This window comes from Protopterus annectens, chromosome 2.part0, assembly GCF_019279795.1.
Source record: "Protopterus annectens isolate FY-2018-M chromosome 2.part0, PAN1.0, whole genome shotgun sequence".
NCBI lineage: Eukaryota > Metazoa > Chordata > Ceratodontiformes > Protopteridae > Protopterus > Protopterus annectens.
Window position 1 is genome coordinate 1,133,027,889 of NC_056728.1, and position 20,848 is coordinate 1,133,048,736.

Sequence of the window (20,848 nt, forward strand, 5' to 3'; positions counted from 1 at the left end):
AAACTCTGGGCTAGGCTTATAAATGCCCTTGGGCAGATAGCCTAGTATGAACCTATGAACCTATGAAAACTAATTTCACTGAATTTCAAAACATTCACACCAAATCACTGAAAACTCATTTCACTGAATGTAATTACTGTTGGTCAAATAAAACATATACGCCCTTTTCCCCACTGTAGTGTGATCCTGGAGTTAGTATATATAGTTAGGGGTGGTGTGGAGGGCAAACCCCCCCCCCACATACTTTTGTTTTTATATTGTTAGCTTTCAGTGAAATGAGATTCATAAATATAAAAGCTAAGTAGGTGGGGGGCTGTGCCCCCCCCACATCCCCCCAATTATATATACTAACTCCAGGATCATATTACAGTGGGGAAAAAGGCATATACATTTTATTTGCCCAACAGTACTTACATTCAGTGAAATGAGTTTTCAGTGATTTGACCTTTCAGTGATTTTTTGAGGGTGAATTGAAATTCAGTGAAATGAGTTTTCAATGAATCAAAGTAGGCCCATATATATATATATATATATATATATATATATATATATATATATATATATATATATATATATATATATATATATATATATATATATCTATATATATAGATCTACTTTGATCCTTCGAAAGTTCACTTGAGACTCACAAATGAGTAAATATACTAAAGCGAACGTGCATTTCAGTGAAAATGCACTTTCGCGAATTTCACTTCACCGATCCACAAAAAAAAAATAAATAAATAAATAAAACACACTATGCACATTTTTGCAGGGGACAAGGCCCCTGTACCCCCATAAATGGGGATGTGCTCCCCACACCCCTGCTACTTAAATATACCAACTCCGAGATCACACTACAGTGGGGAAAAGGGTATATTCCCCTACCCCACTGTGCTGTGCTTCAGTGAAATAAAATTTGTGAAAGTGCATTTTTGCTGAAATGCACTTTCGCTGGTGGATTCACTCACTTGCAATTTGCACAAGTGAGCTTTCAGTGGGTCAAAGTAGACCTATATATATGTGTGTGTGTATGTATGTGTACATACATACATATATATATATATATATATATATATATATATATATATATATATATATATATATATGGGTTCATATGATACTGTCGACAACTGACTAAATCGACAACCGGCCCTGTAGCACTAATTTACCGAAACCGCACAGCATCGACACTTTAAATAACCGACACCGACTCTACCGACAACGCGCTACACCGACATCGCGTATTACAGCTAACGGGTATTAACATGTGTGAGGTAGGGGATGTATTTATAATGTTAGACTGAGTGACATAAGTTTAGCAATACCTCCCTACCTCACACATGTTAATACCGTTAGCTGTAATACGGCGTCGATGTAGCGCTGTCGGTAGAGTCGTCGTATTTAAAGTGTCGATGCTGTCGTTTCGTAAATTGGTGCTACAGGTTGTCATTTAGTCAGTTGTCCGGTATCATATATATATATATATATATATATATATATATATATATATATATATATGTGTGTGTGTGTGTGTGTATATATATATATATATATATACACACACACACACACACACACACACACACATATATATATATATATATATATATATATATATATATATATATATAGAGAGAGAGAGAGAGTGCGCACACACACACACTCAAGATTGCAATTGTCTTGAGTTTTCAGTTTTAGCATGGTTAGTACGATTTCTAAGTAAGAGAAGTTTAGGACATTGTGGGAGAAAAAGAAGATATGTGGTTTGTTTTTACAGAAAATAGTAACAGCACCAACTTTTTTGTTGTCTCTGTCCAGTGTGATAAAGTTATTGCCTAGTGGAGCAATTTCTTCTTTTTTTTTTCTATCTTGGTGGAGCCTGGCTTCTGTGCCAGTAATGTATAGTGCTATCTGTGCATGCCCTTGAAGGGGTTTGCTATAATATATTTCTTAAGTTGGTATGGTAGAGATGAATGCCAGAGTAGGAATGTGGATGAGGTGGTATTGCTAAAGAAGCTGATGGGGGATATTGTCTCTTGTGCCTAAATATTCTGAGTTGGGCCTGAGTTAGGTTGGACGAGAACACTAAGTTATATTGTTATGGAGGTGTAATAGTACACATAAAGGCATTTTGCTTGCGTCCGTGTTTAATGCCCATTTTGTGAGTAAATTGCTGCTGCTTTGTATAATTTTACTTGAACAATAGGATATATGAGTGCTGATATAGCTTTGGTGTGATTGGAAGATGAGGTTAATAGGTGTTTTGCTTGGAGAACAGAATATAAGAGTTTTGTTGGTATCATGCGTTCTGAAGAGAAATCAGAAAACTTTTGTTGGAATCATGAGGTAATGGATGTTGGTCGGATATTAAGTGTGCAAGCAGAAGAGGTACTAGTATTACAAATGGTAGGAGAAACATGTTTCTGAAGTATAAGAAACAGAATGGCTCTGGTTCTTACGTATCTGTTACATTTTAATCACAACAGAGATATCAGGGTAGTAACCATGCTTGTATTGTCAGTAACTATATCTAAGATTAGAGTGGTAATTATGCCTGTGTTCTCAGTAACTGTATCAAATATTACTTTTTTCTCCATCTAGTTCCACCAGACTTTGGCTATCTGCCTGAAATCAGTTTTATAAGAGCTGCTGGGGACTACGTTATTGAAGCAGGCAAGAAAGGTAAGAAACAGTATCACAAAGTTTGATTTACTTTAAAGAATTTTATTTAGTGGTATTCTTCAACTGAGATAATTTGCTTTAAATTGAAGACATGCTTTTCTTTTTACTGTTGTTATTCCTTTTATTTACCTATTTCTTTCTTTCCTTCAGGCCCTGAGTCAGTATCTCTACGTTTAATGAAGGTGGTTATGGGTCCATTAGCTGAAGTTGGAAACAGTTACCAATACCCCCCAATAAACTGGGCAGCAGTTCTCTCACCACTCATGAGACTAAATTTTGGTAAGCAAATGCTTTCACTTTTTTAGCTAAAAGTTTTATTCTCTTTATATAAATTATGGCATGCACTTCAATTCAAATGGTTTATTTTCTTCTTTTTGATTCTCTTTCTAACCTTTGTCCAACTACTGACCACAAAAATACTTTGGTGCAAAGAACAGAAGTGTAAGGTTTTGTCTTATTCTAAGCTTTTATTCTTGTAAAGAGGATGCCCATGATCAACATCATCATCATCTGCATTTTAAATAACTAAAAATAAAATAAATTCTGTCTTTATAGTATCAGAGCACAGCGCCATATGGACCCATCATCTATCTTTTCATTTGCAGCTTGAATTTTATGTACCGATTTTATTTCCACTTGATTGACATGGTTAGTACCACTAGGCCATTGTCCTCACATGAGCATTCATAAGCCATGTAGCTGAAATGCTGTTATGTCATTTAGGGTTGATTTGCATATATTCTATGGGCCTCCACTGCAGGAGGTTTTAATGCGTTTAACAGTGAAGACTCTAGCTTTCATGGTTCTTTCTTGTAGCTTTCATTGAATATTTTGTCTGTATGACCTTTTTTACCCTTTGATTTGAATGTTGTTTGGGATACTTTGCAGGCATCCTAATGGCTATGAGCAGTAGGCTTGATTTTAAGCTTTGCTTCTTCAAAGTACATCCAAACAGTCTATTTATGCTGTACTGATGACCTCAGAAAAAAGGGCAAAACATTGCATGCCTACAGCTAGTGGTGGTTGACTTTATTGGTCTGAATGTACCAGTATAGACTTAAAATAAATGCTCATGGAGATTCAGAAGCTGTGTAGTTGAAACTGAAAAATTACACGGAGCTGCTTACTGCATGGTGTGATGGATTTGAAGTGTTTTTAAGACACTCAGTCTTGCTGGCTGGATTCTGCTAACATTCAAAGTCTGGTTATATTTGCATTCACAGCCTTTTCTTAGCGAAGTTATGGCACTGCGACTGGAACTTCAGTCTCACTCTGGATGTAGACGTCTAAAAAACTGTACTACTGCAAGCTGCATAAACTGGAATACTTCTGTTTAGGATTTACACATACGTACAAATGTTAGTTACTGCAATTTAACTGAAGTGACCCTCTGCAGGGCTTACCATCACTCCTCCTGGCGGGCTCGCCATTGAAAAATTACACGGAACTGCTTACTGCTTGGTGTGATGGATTTGAAGTGTTCTTAAGACACTCAGTCTTGCTGGCTGGATTCTGCTAAAATTCAAAGTCTGGTTATATTTGCATTCACAGTCTGTTGCATACAGAAACTTGCAGAATATACACTGATGAGAGAATATACTTTGCAGCATCAACTTTAGAGAGCAGTAACAAATAACTTTTTATAATAAACCAAACGGAACAACGTTGCAGCTTAAAGTACTGTTCCAACTTTACTTCTCATATAGTACAGATGATGTGAGAGATATAACATTTACCTTAGGACAAATGAGTCCCTACCATACCTCTAACATAACTGGATTTATACAGCTCTTTATATACACTTTTAGTCATGCATAAACATATACATTTCCTCTTGATATTCTATTTTGGAGAATTGCTCATCCTGTAGAAACAATACTAAGCTTCCTTGTTTAAGAATGTCTTGTAAGAGACCAGCTTTTTTGACAGTGTGAACATCCTGTATTCTATTTGGATCTTTGTATAAGAACATCTGTTCTTTTGCCAATGCTGATAACAGTGTCCTGTTGTCCATGCAGAAAAACATGTTTTTGAGGAAACACATTGTAAGAGACCAGCTTTTCTGACAGTGTGAACATCCTGTATTCTATTTGGATCTTTGTATAAGAACATCTGTTCTTGTGCCAATGCTGATAAACATGTCCTGTTTTCCATGCAGAAAAACATATTTTTGAGGAAACACATTGTCACAGTGTCATTGTCCATTCTTTAAAAGCAGATTTTGCATTTTTGCTCTTGCATACATCCTGTTTTTATGTCTGTAAGGGAAAAATGTCCATTCAGCAGATTCCTTTTCCAAGCCATGGTAATTTAGTATGGATGCTGATTACATATTACTAAACTCTATTTCTACATTTAAGCAAGCTTTATCTTATACCTTATTTATGTTGCATAATTGTAGCAAAGTTACTTTCAACCTTAGTATATTGTTGAGCACACTCTAACAGAAACACTGGGGTCATTTACATATATCTTATGGGCGTCCACCACAGAAGGGTTGAAGGTATTACAAAGTGAAGACTTTATTTTGGCTGAGTCTTTGTGACCTTTATTTTTCCTTTGCTATGGATGTCCTCTCTTCAGGGGAGACTCAAGGTTATTTTCATGCTGACTAGGGAATTTGGCCAAAGCTAGGAAATTTCCTTACTATTTTCAGTAATGATAGTAATGGTTTGTTTTCATCTCCATGAGCTACTACCAGCTCAGGCAGATTGGCACTTGGTTTATCTCTCATCACCTGAAGAAGAACATACTCAGGAGTGCAGCATCCCCTTTATGCTAAACTACAGCGTCAGTGTTGGAAACATTAATCCATGGACTTGTGGGAATAGAATCTATAGTCTTTGCTGCATGTTGAAGCACTAACATTAAGAATACTTAAGCATTCATTGCCACTGTTTGTTGAAGAACAGCAGTAAGTCCACATACAGAAGAACCTGTACGCTGTGATGAAAATTAATTTTGGAAACAAAGCCTTACTTTGGTTCTTAGTAGCTATAATGGTATGCAGTTACCTGATATATTGTTATGCGAGTTCCACCACAGAACAAGATCAGGATTGATGTCAACTCATTGTGGCAGTGACAGCATGCAGTATTTTATTGAGTGAAATTTTAGATCGCTCTCAAGACAATCTAATGCAGAAGGTCTTGACATATTGAAATCCTCAAATTACTTGGTGATATTCTCTGTTTTTTTAGCAATGTTTGTGGATGTAGATTTTAAAGAGGAGGTGGATGTTAGATGCCTACCCAGTATGGCATATCCTTACATGTATGTAAGAATAAATCTGTAAATGTGTGTGTTTGTAAATACATATATACACACACACACACACACACACACACACAATATATATATATATACTTGGTTGGGCCCAGTGTTTGGAGGTTTCCTGTGTCATTATGTATCAGGTCCATGATTACTCTTTCCATGGCCTTGCATGTAAGCCTAGTCAAACTTATGGGTCTCTAATTTCCAGAGTCTGTTGATGGCCCCCTTTATGCAGAGGGATGACTATTGTCCTCCACTCCACAGGAACAATGCTAGTCTGAAGGTTTTAGTTGAACAGATATCCTAGTGGGGCCTGATAGGTCCTGTCTCAAGTTGTTTAAGAGGCATCCTGGGATATTTTTGAGACCCATTGAAGCCCTGTTTTTAACTTTGGAGAGCACAGTGCCGACCTGTTCTTTGGTGGTAACTGGTAGAGGAATGGTGAACAGTATTTTTTGGGAAGTAACCAGAGGTAATGGGAAGGTGAAATTTGAGCTAACTTTTTCAGCCAGCAGATTTGCTACATCTGCTGGCTGAGTATAGGTGATTCCATTAAGTACTAATTCTGCACATTGTTGGGTGTTGCCCTGGCTGAACAGATAAGAGGAATCATCAGCATACTGAATGATGGTGGCATGTTGGGTGGCAGTGTTCAGGTTACTGGTAAAAATAAAGAGAAGGGGCCCAATTATGGAACATTGGGGTACCCCTATGGTGACTGGTAATAGAGGAGAAAGGGTGTTAACCCATTTGGTAGCCTGTTGACGGTTAGATAGATAACTATGGAACCATGTTAGGGTTGAGATAGTAAGATGGTAAGTGGCAAGTTTATTAAGAAGAAGCTGGTGTGATAGTGTCAAAAGCTTTTAACATGTCTTGGAAAATAGCAGAGACTAGCTGTCCTTCATTTTTGAGGTAGTGAATGGTATCTGTAAATGAAATGAAAGCTGTGTTTGTACTGTGTTTAGGACTGAAACCATGCTAAGAGCTGGACAGTAGGTTGTTAGTAGAGAGGTGATTCATGAGTCGCTGATGAAAACATTTCTCTAGGATTTTGGCAATGGGAGAGAGGATGACAATGGGACGGTAGTTTGTAATATCACTAGATGGGCCACCTTTATGAAGTGGTATGATATGAGAAATTTTCCATGGTTTGGGCACATATTGTTAAGACAGAAAGCAATGTATTAGTATGGATATGGGCTAGGGAATGGAAGGAGCAGCAAGTTTTAGGGACTCATTTGGAAGCTGTTCGGCAACCAAGCAGCAAGGTTTTAGTTTGAATAGAAGTTTTTTTTTTTATGTTGGAAGTTTGAATGAGTTTAAAGCTGAAAGAGTTAATGTCATTAGAGGCTGGGGAGGGGACTATGAGTGGTGGGATTAGTTTGTTGTTTGAGAGCAGTGATAGAGTTGATGAAATGAGATTTGAACTGAGAGGATAAGGACTCTGATGGGAGCAGGGGTAGAGTTTTTTACCAGGGTTAAGGAGGTGATTGAAGTTTTGCCAGAACTTTTCTGGGTTATGCTGATATTTTTGTTGGCAGGAAAGAAAGTATGTTTTTTTTATCACTAATCACTCTTTCTTAGTTTGATTTCTAAGATGCTGATAAAGGGAGACGTCAGTTGTGGTTTTGGTTGTATGGTAAAGAGTCCAGGCTCTATCCTTTTGCTTCACAAGTCATTTAGTTTCATTAGATAGCCAAGGGAGCTGTTTGGATTTTTGGCAAGTTTTCCTGAGGGGGACAAGGTTATTCAATATTTCAAGGAATTTATTGTTGAAGTATTCAACAGCAAGGTCCAGTTGCAGGTATTTTAATGGGGACCAATTACAATGTTGTAGTAGTATACTGAAAGTGTTAGGGGAGAATTTCATTTTACTGTGGGTGTATTTGAAAGGAATACAGATTTGGATATGTAGTCTTCTCCTGATTAGAAATGTACGGGCATGGTCACGAAGTGTGACTGGTAGACAACCTGCTAGGTGCCCTAGATTAGGCTTGTTTGTTAATATCCAGTCCAGAAGTGATTTTTTATTAGAGACTTTATCAATGCGGGTGGAATAGTTAAGTTAATGAAGGTGGTAGGAGAGTCAGAGGAGCAGGATAACCATTCAAGGTTGAAATCACCTAGGATGATGATTTCTTGAGTTAGAGAAACAGATGACCAGGAGAGAAGGGATTCAATGTTATGCAGGTTGTTACCTGATGCAAGATAGATGGCAATAATATTAATGGCTTTGTGAGGATTCATATGTAGGCGAGTGATTAAAATTTCAGCAGATGGGATGTCTGGAGGGGATTTTAGTAAATTTATGTATGATGTATAGATTTCCTGGTTCATGGTGGAGGGACATGTAGCTAGCAAGGCTATGGTAATTAATTTTTCCTATGATTAGTTGGACATGGAGAAGCCCCAGCATGACATATTGTTTGACCAGTCTTGAGGTGTGGTTATCCTTTATGCAGATGGATACATTTCCACTTTTTGCCCTTTCATGTGCAGTCGTATCGGAACATGTGAAAGGCATTATAACCTTGCACTGCCATGGTGCTTTCCTTGGCTTTGAGCCATGTTTCAGTAACTGCACAGATGTCAGCATTCTCCAGGGGTGAGGAGTGCTTCCAGGGAGTATAGATGTTCTTCGTCTCACATTGCTGCAGTCATAACCTGTGGGTAGTCCGCTGTCCTCGGTCGGCCCGAATACCAAAGTGTTAGGCTGGCGTCGGTCATGGGCGCTCAGAACTGACGTCAGTACGCAGTGGTACTTAAGCGCATGACCGACGCCATATCCTCAGTCTTTCTTGCCGCATGGTCCGAAGCAGAAGCAGCATTTGCAAGTGCCGTTCGGCGTCCTGAAATTTTCATTTTTCGAGTTTCAGACCGAAGACCAAGTTGGGCTAAGTACCCCGTTGGGGAATATTTTTGTCTTTTCTTGCCTCAGTTAATCCGGATGTCAGAAAAAGTTAATAATTGTATTTCTTGTGGGAAACAGATACCTCATAGGGACTATCACTCTCTCTCTATTCCTTGCTTGGGGCCTGAGCACGACGTAGTCGGGTGTCACTTTTGCGCTAGATTTAATAAGTGCACCATTAAACGCAGATTAGATTGTGCTAGGCTTGTTTTCGGTAAGCGGTGTAACTACAACATGCCGTCGGATCCTCCGACACCCGCTACCGCAAAGAAGCGAAAAGATAAATCGTTAAAGTCTAAACAGGATGAGTCGTCCGTTGCGGACGCCGGTTCTATGGAAACTACGGTTGAATCTGTGGATCCAGCTGAGGTCTCGGCTGAATCACAGGGGGAACCTTTAATTTTACAGGAATTGGCCTCTCAGGAGTCAGGTCAGGCCGAGGGGGCTTCTCAAGTTTCTGTAGTTCCATCTTTACAAAAGGTTATTAGGCCTTCTACTTCTGTCACTAAGGGCCCTGCTAAAGCTAAACCTGGTCTCTCTGGTACAGGCATCAGCCCTAGTTCTTCGGGCTCTGTTCCTAAAAAACATATGTTGAAAATGGCAGAGGATTTAATTACTTTAATCAGGGGTTCTATGCCCCCTCCAGACAAGAGGCCTAGGGTGGAGACAGATGTGGAGGGATTGGAGCATTCCTCAGATTACTCTGAGTCTTCAGCTGAGGACATTCAGGATTTTCCTCCCTATTCTGATTCGGATGCAGAGGATTCCTGTCCTTCTGCCTCTCCTCCAGAGAATTTTTCCTTTTCTGAAACCCTGCACTCCATGAGGGAGCATTTCAAGTGGGAAGGTCAGGATTTTTCAGATTCTCGTAAGAGGCTTAGGGAATTTTTGTTTTTGCCACAACATAGACCTTTGGCTATTCCCCCTGTTTTAGATGTTGTTCAGGATGTTTTTTCTGAAGCTTCCCTTAATCGTGATTCTTTACCCCCTGCCCCTGTCAAGCCAGACAGGTATTACAGAGTTCCAGAGGCTCATAAATATTTGTATAAGAGTCCTAGAGCTGACCCGGAAACTATTAGTCAAGGACCTAAGGGTGTCAGGGCTTCTGTAGTTAAGAATCCAGTACCTCTGGATAAAGATTCTAGGGCTTTGGATAGGTGGGGTAAAAAAGTGTATACCTCCTCCACGCTAGCTATGAGGGCTTTAAATTGCCAGTTTCATATGCTGAAGTATCAGAACTTTCTGTTACGTCAGTTGAAATCTAAGGTAGATGCTTTAGCTGAGGGTATAGAGTGTAAGGAATTGCAGGATTTAGTTCATGCCTCATATCAGGTTGGTAAGCATTCCTTGCAGTGTGGCTTCGATGCTCTTCAGGCTTCTTCCAGGGTGGCTGCCACTGGTTCAGTTATTCGTAGGCATGCCTGGCTTAAGGATCAAAATTTGTCAGAGCATGTTAAAGCTCGAATTTTGGATGCTCCTCTTCAATCTGAAGTTCTTTTTGGTTCTCCTGTTGAGTCAGTTTTGAAAAAAATGGAAGACAAAGCTAAGCCCATGCAGACGGTTAAGGAATTTTTACAAGTGCAGCCCCCTAAGTTTAGCAGGAATTGGCTTGCAAAAGGATGGGCTTACCCTTCTTCCGAATTTCAGTCTAAGGGCAGGTCTAGACGTGGTAGGGGCAGAGCTCATGCTCAGGGTTCTTTCAGACCTAGGACTTGGAGTTCTCCTGCACAATCTTCTGGTGAGGGCAGGGGTCAGCCTTTTTGTAAACAGACCCAATGACCTGTATCTCCAGCTGCCAGATTCTTCCTGTCTGGCAGCTCCTCTAGGAGGAAAGTTGGCACTTTTCAAACGAAATTGGTTTTTGGTCACCCAGGACAAATGGGTGTTGGACATTATAAATCAAGGCTACAAGTTTTATTTTCACACCTTGCCTCCTTTCAAAGGCATGCCAGATGTACCTCCTCAGCAAAGGCTGGAGGCTCCCAAACAGATTTCTTTACTTTTACAAATGGGGGCGATCCAGGTGGTACCTCCGTCAGAAGTAGGCCTAGGGTTTTATTCTCGCCTATTTCTTGTGCCAAAGAAAGGAAACACTTGGAGGCCAATTCTGGATTTGTCCATTCTCAATACATACCTAGACATTCCAAAGTTCAAGATGTTAACTTTACAGCAACTTCTGCCTCTGCTAGGCAAAGATCACTGGATGGTAACTCTGGATCTCAAAGAGGCTTATCTTCACATTCCTATCAGGCCCAGCTGCAGGAGATTCCTGCGTTTTCGGGCTGGTACTTTTCATTATCAGTTCTCTGCATTGCCCTTTGGCTTATCTACTGCGCCCAGGGTGTTCACAAAGGTCCTGGCTCCTGTGATAGCCTTCTTAAGACTGAGAGGAATACAAATTTATCCTTATCTGGACGATTGCCTGATTCTTGCTCAAGACAAAGTCAAGTTACTTCAACATCTACAGTATGTAATGGCAGATGTTCTTCGTTTTCCATTGCTGCAGTCCTTACTATTGGGTATAGTCCGCATCCAGTCGGCCCGAATACCAGAGTATAAGGCTGACGTCGGTCAGGGCGCATTAGACTGACGTCAGTACGTCAGGGTACTAATGCGCATGACCGGCGTCATATCCTCAGTCTTTTTTGCCGCGTGGTCCGATGCAGAAGCAGTTTTGCGAGTGCAGGTTGGCGTTCTGAAATATTTCCGAAACCGGAGTTTCAGACCGAATCAGAGTTGGCTAAGTACCCCGTTGGGGAACATTTTGGTTTTTTCTTGCCTCAGTATTTAACCGGATGTCAGAAAAAGTGAATAACTGTATTTCTTGTGGGAAACAAATACCTCATAGGGATTACCATACATTGTGTATACCTTGTTTAGGGCCTGAGCACGGCGTTGTTGGTTGCCGCTCTTGTGCTAGGTTTAACAAACGCACTATTAAGAGGAGGTTAGACTGTGCCAGATTAGTGTTTGGGAAGCGTTGCAATTATAAAATGCCGTCGGATGCTCCGGCGCCCGCTTCGTCAAGAAGCGCAAGGACAAAACAGCGAAGCCTAGGGTTGATGAACCGGCAGTCCCGGACGTCGGTTCTTTAGATGGCTCAGTGGAGCCAGAGGTTTTGCCAGGAGTTTCTATGGAGTCTCAGGCAGAAACTTTACTTTTACAGGATGTACCCACTCAGGAGGCAGGCCAGGCTGAGGGGGCTTCTCAGGTAACTATTCTTCCCTCTCTTCCCAAAGTAGTTGGAGCCTCTCCTTCTGTTGCCAAAACTTCTTTTAGAGGTAGGCCAACTTCAGCTTCAGTAGGGGCTTCTCCTAGCCTTTCGGTTCTGTACCTAAGAAACATATGCTTAAAATGGCAGAAGATTTGATTACTATGATTAGAGGTTCTATGGGCCCTCCTGATAAGAGGCCTAGAGTGGAACCAGAGTTTGACAGTTTTGAACAGGGTTCAGGGGCTTCTGAGTCTTCTGCGGAAGATTTGCTGGAGTATCCTCATTATTCTGATTCTGATGTGGATGATGCCACTCCTTGCTTCTCCTCCTGAGGATTTTTCTTTTCAGAGACTCTGCATTCCATGAGGGAGCACTTTAAATGGGAAGGCCAGGATTACTCTGATTCCAGGAAGAGACTTAGGGAATTCTTGTATTTACCCCAGCATAGGCCCTTAGCTATACCTCCTGTGTTGAATGTGGTGGAAGATGTTTTTGCAGAGGCTTCCCTGAACCCTGATTCTTTGCCTCCTGCTCCTGTTAAACCTGATAGGTACTATAGGGTGCCCGAAGCTCATAAGTATTTGTTTAAGAGTCCTAGGGCGGACCCAGAAACTGTTTCTCAGGGGCCTAAAGGTGTTAAGGCCTCTGTGGTTAAAAATCCTGTTCCCACTGACAAAGAGGCAAGGGCGTTAGATAGGTGGGGTAAGAAAGTGTATACTTCTTCCACTCTAGCCATGAGGGCGTTGAATTGTCAGTTTCACATGCTGAAGTATCAAATTTATCTCCTTTCACAATTGAAATCTAAGGTGGATGCTTTGGCGGAAGGTATTGATTGTAAAGACTTGCTGGATTTAGTTTATGTGTCTGAACAAGTGGGCAAGCATTCTTTGCAATGTGGTTTTGATGCTGTGCAGGCCTCCTCGAGGGTGGCTGCCACTAGTTCTGTTCTTCGCAGGCATGCCTGGTTGAGGGATCAAAATTTGGCTGAGCATGTTAAGACACGGATTTTGGATGCTCCTTTACAGTCTGATGTGTTGTTTGGTTCACCTGTGGAAGCAGTTTTAAAGAAAATGGAGGACAAAGCTAAGTCTATGCAAACTGTTAATGATTTTTTGCAGGTACAGCCACGAAGTTTAGTAGAAATTGGCCTGCTAAGGGGTGGACATATCCTGCTTATGATTCCCAGTCTAGGGGTAGGTCTAGACGTGGTAGGGGCAGGGCTCAAGGTTCTTTTAGGCCTAGAACAGGAGTTCACCTGCTCAGACTTCTGGTGAGGGCAGGGGTCAGTCCTTTCGTAAACAGACCCAATGACCTGCCTTTTCAGCTGCCAGTAGATTCTCGTCTGGCAGCTCCTTTGGAAGGACGACTGTCTCTTTTCAAAGAAAATTGGGATTTAATTATTCAAGACAGATGGGTGTTGGACATCATTCAGCCAGTCCCTGTATCAGAAAGGGGCCTAGGATTTTATTCTCGCATGTTCCTAGTACCAAAAAGGGGAACACGTGGAGACTGCTTTTGGATTTATCTCTCCTCAACACTTATCTGGACATTCCCAAGTTCAAGATGTTGACGTTACAACAGCTTTTACCCCTGCTGGGCAAAGATCACTGGATGGTAACTTTAGTTCTCAAGGAAGCTTACCTTCATGTGCCTATCAGGCTAAGTTACAGGGAGTATCTGCGGTTTCGAGCTGGAAATTCTCTTTATCAGTTCTCTGCATTGCCCTTTGGCTTATCTACTGCGCCCAGAGTATTCACAAAGGTTCTGGCTCCAGTGATAGCTTACTTCAGGCTACAAGGACTTCAAATCTATCCTTATTTAGGCGACTGCCTGATTCTGGCTCAAGAAAAGGAAGACCTTCTACAGCATCTGGAATATCTTATAGCAGTGCTAAGATGCCTAGGGTATTCTGTGAACGAAATAAAGTCCAGTCTAGTACCCTCTCAAGACATGTGCTTTCTGGGTGTGAGACTGAATACAGCAGCCCAGATGGCCTTTTTAACCCCGGACAAACAAAAGAGTCTATCACTTTACTTCCATCAACTATCTCATCAGTCCGTGCTGACTGCAGAGACAGTCCTTCAAGCATTAGGGTTCATGGCATCTTGTATTCTGGTGCTTCCCAATGCCAAACTGCATATGAGGAAGTTACAATGGTATCTCAAAATGTATGGACACAGCACTGCCAGGATTTAGACACTGTCATTCAAATAATACCTTGCCTTCAAAGAGAATTTTTGTGGTGGGCTCAGGAATGTCACCTAAACAAGGGACTCTCTGTGACCCGGCCAGAGGCGAGTCAGATTTTACCGACAGATGCCTCAGACATTGCTTGGGGAGCTCATCTAAATGGAAAGTGGATACAAGACAAGTGGCCTGCCAGACTACAGCATCTACATATCAACATGAAGGAGATGTTAGCAGTCCAGTTCGCATTGCTGGCTTTCAAGGAGTTACTTCTTCCAGGGCAGGTGTTGATTCTAACAGACAACACAACTGTCATGTGGTACTTCAACAAACAAGGGGAACACATTCTTATCCTCTATGCAGGCAAGCAATGATTTTATGGGAGACTGCGCCACGCTTGCACCTAACTCTTCAGGCAAGGTTTCTGCCAGGAGCACAGAACTCCTTAGCAGATGTGTTAAGCAGACAAATCATGGATCCCCACAAGTGGAAACTGGATCTTCATGTATTTCAGAAATTGACAGTGTCATGGGGAACTCCAGACATAGATCTGTTCGCTTCTCCACTAATCCACCAGCTGCCACAGTTTTGCACAAAGGGTTTCATCACACAGCTTGGAAAGTGGATGCTCTGTCTTTCAGTTGGACAAACCTTCATGTGTATGCCTTTCCACCTCTGCCTCTTCTTCCAAAGGTACTGTTAAAGGTCAGACAGGACAGGCCAAGGATGATTTTGATAGCTCCAGATTGGCCTTGGCAACACTGGTACCCTCTACTACGAGTCTGGTAAAGAAGCCTCCATGGCCTTAACCTTTGATTCCACATCTGTTTTCCCAGCAGGACGGTCATCTGCTCAATGTCAAGCTTCACTCTCTTCATCTGACAGCCTGGCATATTCTGTGTTGAAACACAGCAGGTCTCAACTTCCTCAACAAGTTTTAAATGTGATTAGGGAAGCTAGAAGACCTAGTACAAGGAAAGTGTACGCAGCAAAATGGAAGAGATTTTTATTTTGGAGTAAAGCAAAGAATTTGGAGATTTCTGAGCCTAATTTGAGTATGGCTCTTCAATATCTTACTGAGTTACTGGACAAGGGTCTGTCCTTCTCTTCCATTAAGATTCATGCTGCAGCAATCTCAGCTCACTATGATTGTGACCCACCATTGTTTTCGCATCCTTTGTTCAAGCAGTTTCTTAGAGGGGCAAAAAATAAGACCCCCACGAGAGCTCCTACTCCTGCTTGGGATCTCAATTTTGTGTTGGAAAAACTTACTCTACAACCTTTTGAGCCTGCGGCTACTGCTGAATTGAAATATTTGTCATGGAAGACTGCTTTTTGTTGGCTATTACTTCTGCAAGAAGGGTGTCTGAGTTGCAGGCCCTTATGGCAGTCGAGCCCTTTTGATTTTCCATAAGGATAGGGTATCATTACGTACTAATCCTTCCTTTATGCCTAAGGTGGTTTCTAGTGTGGCTTTAAACCAAACTATTCATTTGCCTACTTTTTATGCAGACCCCCAAAATAAAGGGGAAAAGATTTTGCATACTTTAGATGTACACAGGCAATTGCGTTATTACTTAAGCAGGACTAAGGATTTTAGGCAGTCTCAGCAGTTGTTTGTTTCTTTTGCTTTGAGTTCAGGGCAAGCCTGTGTCAAAACAAACTATTTCTAGGTGGATTGGCTTTTGCATTGCATTTTGTTATTCCCATCATGGCAAGGAGGTTCCAGCTGGGATTAGGCCTCATTCCACTAGGGCTACTGCCACTTCAACAGCATTTCTACGGGGTGGCAACTAAGGATATTTTGGAAGCAGCTACTTGGAGTTCAGTGCATACTTTCTCTAAGCATTATCACCTTCCTATCTACTCTAAGTCTAGGGCTGGTTTTGCCACAGCTGTTTTGCAAGGCATGTTGTCAGCTCCTGCTTCTTTATGATTTGCCAGCCTCCCTTACCTCTGCTTTGGGATTCTACCCAATAGTAAGGACTGCAGCTATGGAAAACGCAGAACATAGTACAGTTTTGTACCTACCATAAATGTAGATGTGCGCGGATTCCATTGGTGCAGTCCAATTACCCTCCCTCCTTCCCTCTGTGTTTAGGGGTGGTTGTGTAGGTGAGTTTACCTGCTTCTATTTTTGTATATATTGTTCATGTTTTGGTACAGGTATTTTGGGCCTTGTCTTTTTAGGGTCTTCTGACATCTGGGGCAAGAAAAGACTGAGGATATGACGCCGGTCATGCGCATTAGTACCCTGACGTACTGACGTCAGTCTAATGCGCCCTGACCGACGTCAGCCTTATACTCTGGTATTCGGGCCGACTGGATGCGGACTATACCCAATAGTAAGGACTGCAGCAATGGAATCCTCGAACATCTACATTTATGGTAGGTACAAAACTGTACTTTTTAAGGTACCTAGGGTATTCTGTGAACGAAACAAAGTCCAGTCTAGTACCCTCTCAGGACATGTGCTTTCTGGGTGTGAGACTGAATACAGCCTCTCAGATGGCCTTTTTGACCCCGGACAAACAAAGAAATCTTCACCTATACTTCCAGCAATTATCCCTAATGTCCAGGCTGACTGCAAGGACAGTCCTTCAAGTCTTGGGGTTCATGGCATCTTGCATTCTGGTACTTCCCAATGCCAAACTGCATGTGAGGAAGCTACAATGGTATCTCAAAAGTGTATGGACTCAACACTGCCACGATTTGGACACTGTCATTCAGATAATACCTTGCATCCAAAAGGAATTCTTGTGGTGGGCTCAGGAATGTCACCTAAACAAGGGACTCTCTGTGACCCGACCAGAGGCGAGTCAAATCTTAACGACGGATGCCTCAGACCTGGCTTGGGGAGCACACTTCCATGGGAAATGGATTCAAGACACGTGGCCTCCCAGACTACATCATTTGCATATCAACATGAAGGAGATGTTAGCAGTCCAATTTGCCCTGATGGCCTTCAAGGATCTACTTCAACCAGGACAGGTGTTGATTCAAACAGACAACACAACAGTCATGTGGTACATCAACAAGCAGGGGGGAACCCATTCTTACCCTCTTTGCAGACAAGCTATGATTTTGTGGGAGACTGCTCTGAGTTTGCACATCACTCTTCAGGCATGGTTTCTGCCAGGAGCACAGAACTCCTTAGCAGATGTTTTGAGCAGACAAATTGTGGATCCCCCCGAGTGGAAATTGGATCCTCATGTATTCCAACAGTTGACAGTGGCATAGATCTGTTCGCTTCTCCACTAAATTTCCAACTGCCAAAATTTTGCACAAAGATGTTTCACCCAAAAGCTTGGAAAGTGGATGCTCTATCTTTCAGTTGGAACAACCTTCACATTTATGCTTTCCCTCCTCTGCCTCTCCTTCCCAAGGTACTCTTGAAAGTCAGACAGGACAAGCCTTACATGATTCTGATAGCACCAGATTGGCCACGTCAGCACTGGTATCCTCTGCTGAAGAGTTTAGTACAGGAGCCTCCTTGGCCTTTGCCACCAATTCCGCACCTGTTGTCCCAGGCAAGCAATCATTTTCTCAATGTCAGGGTACAGTCCCTGCATCTGACAGCCTGGCGTATTCTGTTTTAGATCCTGGGGGGTCTCAGCTTCCTCAACAAGTTTTGAATGTCATTTTGGAAGCCAGACGGCCTAGTACTAGAAAAGTTTATGCTGATAAATGGAGGAGATTTTTTCTTTGGAGTACAGCAAAGAGCTTTGATGTTTCAGTGCCTAATTTGAGTTTTACTCTACAGTACCTTACTGAATTATTAGACAAGGGTTTGTCTTTCTCCTCCGTGAAAGTTCATGCTGCAGCCATTTCTGCTCACTATGATTGTGACCCTCCTTTATTTTCTCACCCTTTGTTTAAACAATTTCTTAGAGGGGCAAAGAACATAAGACCCCCACGTAGAGCTCCTACTCCTTCCTGGGATCTCAATTTTGTGTTGGAAAAGCCTACTTTACCTCCTTTTGAACCAGCTGCTACGTCTGAGTTGAAGTTTTTGTCCTGGAAGACTGCCTTTTTGTTGGCCATTACATCTGCTAGGAGGGTATCTGAATTACAGGCTCTCATGGCAGTTGAACCCTTCCTGATATTTCATAAGGATAGGGTGTCCTTGCGTACTAACCCTACTTTTATGCCTAAAGTTATTTCTAATGTGGCCTTAAACCAGTCTATTCATTTGCCTACTTTTTATGCTGATCCCAAAAATAAAGGGGAAAAAGTCTTGCATTCTTTGGATATTCACAGGCAGCTACGCTATTATTTGAGCAGAACTAAAGAATTCAGGCAGACTCAACAGTTATTTATTTCTTTTGCTTTGGGTTCACAGGGGAAGGCTGTTTCTAAGCAAACTATTTCTAAGTGGATTGGCCATTGTATTGCTTTTTGTTATTCTCATCATGGAAAGGATGTTCCTGCAGGGATAAGACCTCATTCCACTAGGGCTACCGCCACATCTACTGCCTTTTTAAGGGGGGTAGCTACTAAGGATATTTTGGAGGCAGCTACTTGGAGTTCAGTGCACACTTTTACTAAACATTACCATCTCCCTCTTTATTCTAAGTCTAGGGCTGGGTTTGCCACTGCAGTTTTACAGGGCATGTTGGCAGCTCCTAATGCTTTTTAGTTTGCCAGCCTCCCTTTACCTTTGCTTTGGGATTCTACCCACAGGTTATGACTGCAGCAATGTGAGACGAAGAACATAGTACAGTTTTGTACCTACCATAAATGTAGATTTTCGAGGATCCACATTGCTGCAGTCCAATTTTCCCTCCCTCCTTCCCCTCTATAGTTTGGGGTTGCTGTGTTTCTGTTGGGGTTCTTATTATGTTATCTAGGTTGGTTGTTGGGTATTTCTATTTTGGCTATGGCCTTTCCTTTTTAGGCCTTCTGACATCTGGGGCAAGAAAGACTTGAGGATATGGCGTCGGTCATGCGCTTAAGTACCACTGCGTACTGACGTCAGTTCTGAGCGCCCATGACCAACGCCAGCCTAACACTTTGGTATTCGGGCCGACCGAGGACAGCGGACTACCCACAGGTTATGACTGCAGCAATGTGGATCCTCGAACATCTACATTTATGGTAGGTACAAAACTGTACTTTTTTTGTTGAGACTCCGAGCATTGCACAGTAATACCTTTAGCTTATCCTGAGTAGATTTTGCTATGTTGGAAGGTTTATTTGTTTAGCAGTAGCTAAGAAATTCACTATAGGGGTGGATAATGTTTTGCTCGATATTGAAAAGCCTAGTAATAATAGGTGAAGACCATCAATGGTAAAGCAGGTGTGGTCTGTTGAACAGTACTTTTCTTCACATCTGTTTAATTAACGCAATTCAGTCGATTAAAAAGTTGGTTGACACTGTCGACAAAAGCAGTAGATCCAACGATTCTTGGGGTTGGGCAGTTTGTCCTTTCATCAAGAATTGTGTGATCTCAGAGTTAGAATATATTTTTAGCATATATAATATATATGCTAATTATATAATTAGATAAGTAGAATATATAATTAGCAGGAGAGGGTGCAAGGGGGGCTTGCCCACTTTAAAAAAAAAAAAACAGTGTTATCTTTTTATTTTAAGGTTCAGTGCATGCTTAATAGCATGTCAGAGTGCATAATGTTGATTATTTGGTGTCGACATTATTCACGTAAACTATATATATATATATATATATATATATATATATATATAAAGTGCAAGGAAAACTCAGCATAGCTAGAGTTTTCACTTTGTGTTACCTTAAGCTGCCTGTAATGGAAGCTCATAGTATGTATGCAAATGATCAGTTAAGAGCATAAAATGATATTCTTTGTAGTCATTGTTGAAGCACTGATCCTCGGGTCTTTTTGCCATGCAGAAGGCCACAACTGTCCTGATTTATAAGTCTTTTCATTATCCCTAGCCAACGGACACCTGATAGCTGATATTTGGACATCAGAGTATAGGAGGGCATCCATTAGCGCCATCTTCAGTTATTTTCCATGCAGTCAGATGTGCTTCTGTTTGCACAAGGAACTCACAGCAGAGTTTCTACAAATTAATTTCCGATAAGTGCTGTGTTGGGGAATTTTTTCTTCTGATTAATGTTCAGAAAAGTTACTGACGAAGTGTGGAAAGTAAATCCCATATAAAGACTTTCATTTTTATTGTAAGTTTTGTTTGGGGCATCAGCAGAATGTTTTCAGTTGTCAGGATTGTTCTTGATGTAGAGTTAAGACCCTTAAGTATTAGACTGAAGTCCACACGTCAAACATTGAGTCCTCCTCCTCCTTCCTCAGTTTATACTGCTATTTCACTAAAGAAATAAAAAGATAAAAAGCCTGAAGAAAAATACTCAGTAAATGATGACATCCTTCTGCATTTGCATCTAAGGTGACCTGTGACTGGTTGAGGTGTTTTATTTTTGCAGTCCCCAGGTCCAATGACTACCTGGCCTGAGCCCCTTGGCATGACCCCTCTGGAGGCTGACATGGCAGTAAGCCACTTGACTGCTATCTCTGATGCCTACCGTTGGTTCTGTGGTCTCTCATCAGGTCTCAGCTTCTGAAGTTCGAACGTT

At 41.5% G+C, this 20,848-nt stretch overlaps 1 protein-coding gene across 1 annotated transcript in view; it reads left to right on the forward strand.

The window, feature by feature from the left end:
* Positions 1–20,848, forward strand: part of FOCAD (focadhesin) — a 2,336,882-nt gene that overhangs the window by 2,004,329 nt on the left and 311,705 nt on the right. The window contains exons 37-38 of the mRNA XM_044060381.1: positions 2,605–2,685; positions 2,836–2,964. Of these exons, the coding sequence (XP_043916316.1) occupies positions 2,605–2,685; positions 2,836–2,964 (210 nt within the window). The remainder of the gene's footprint in view (positions 1–2,604; positions 2,686–2,835; positions 2,965–20,848) is intronic.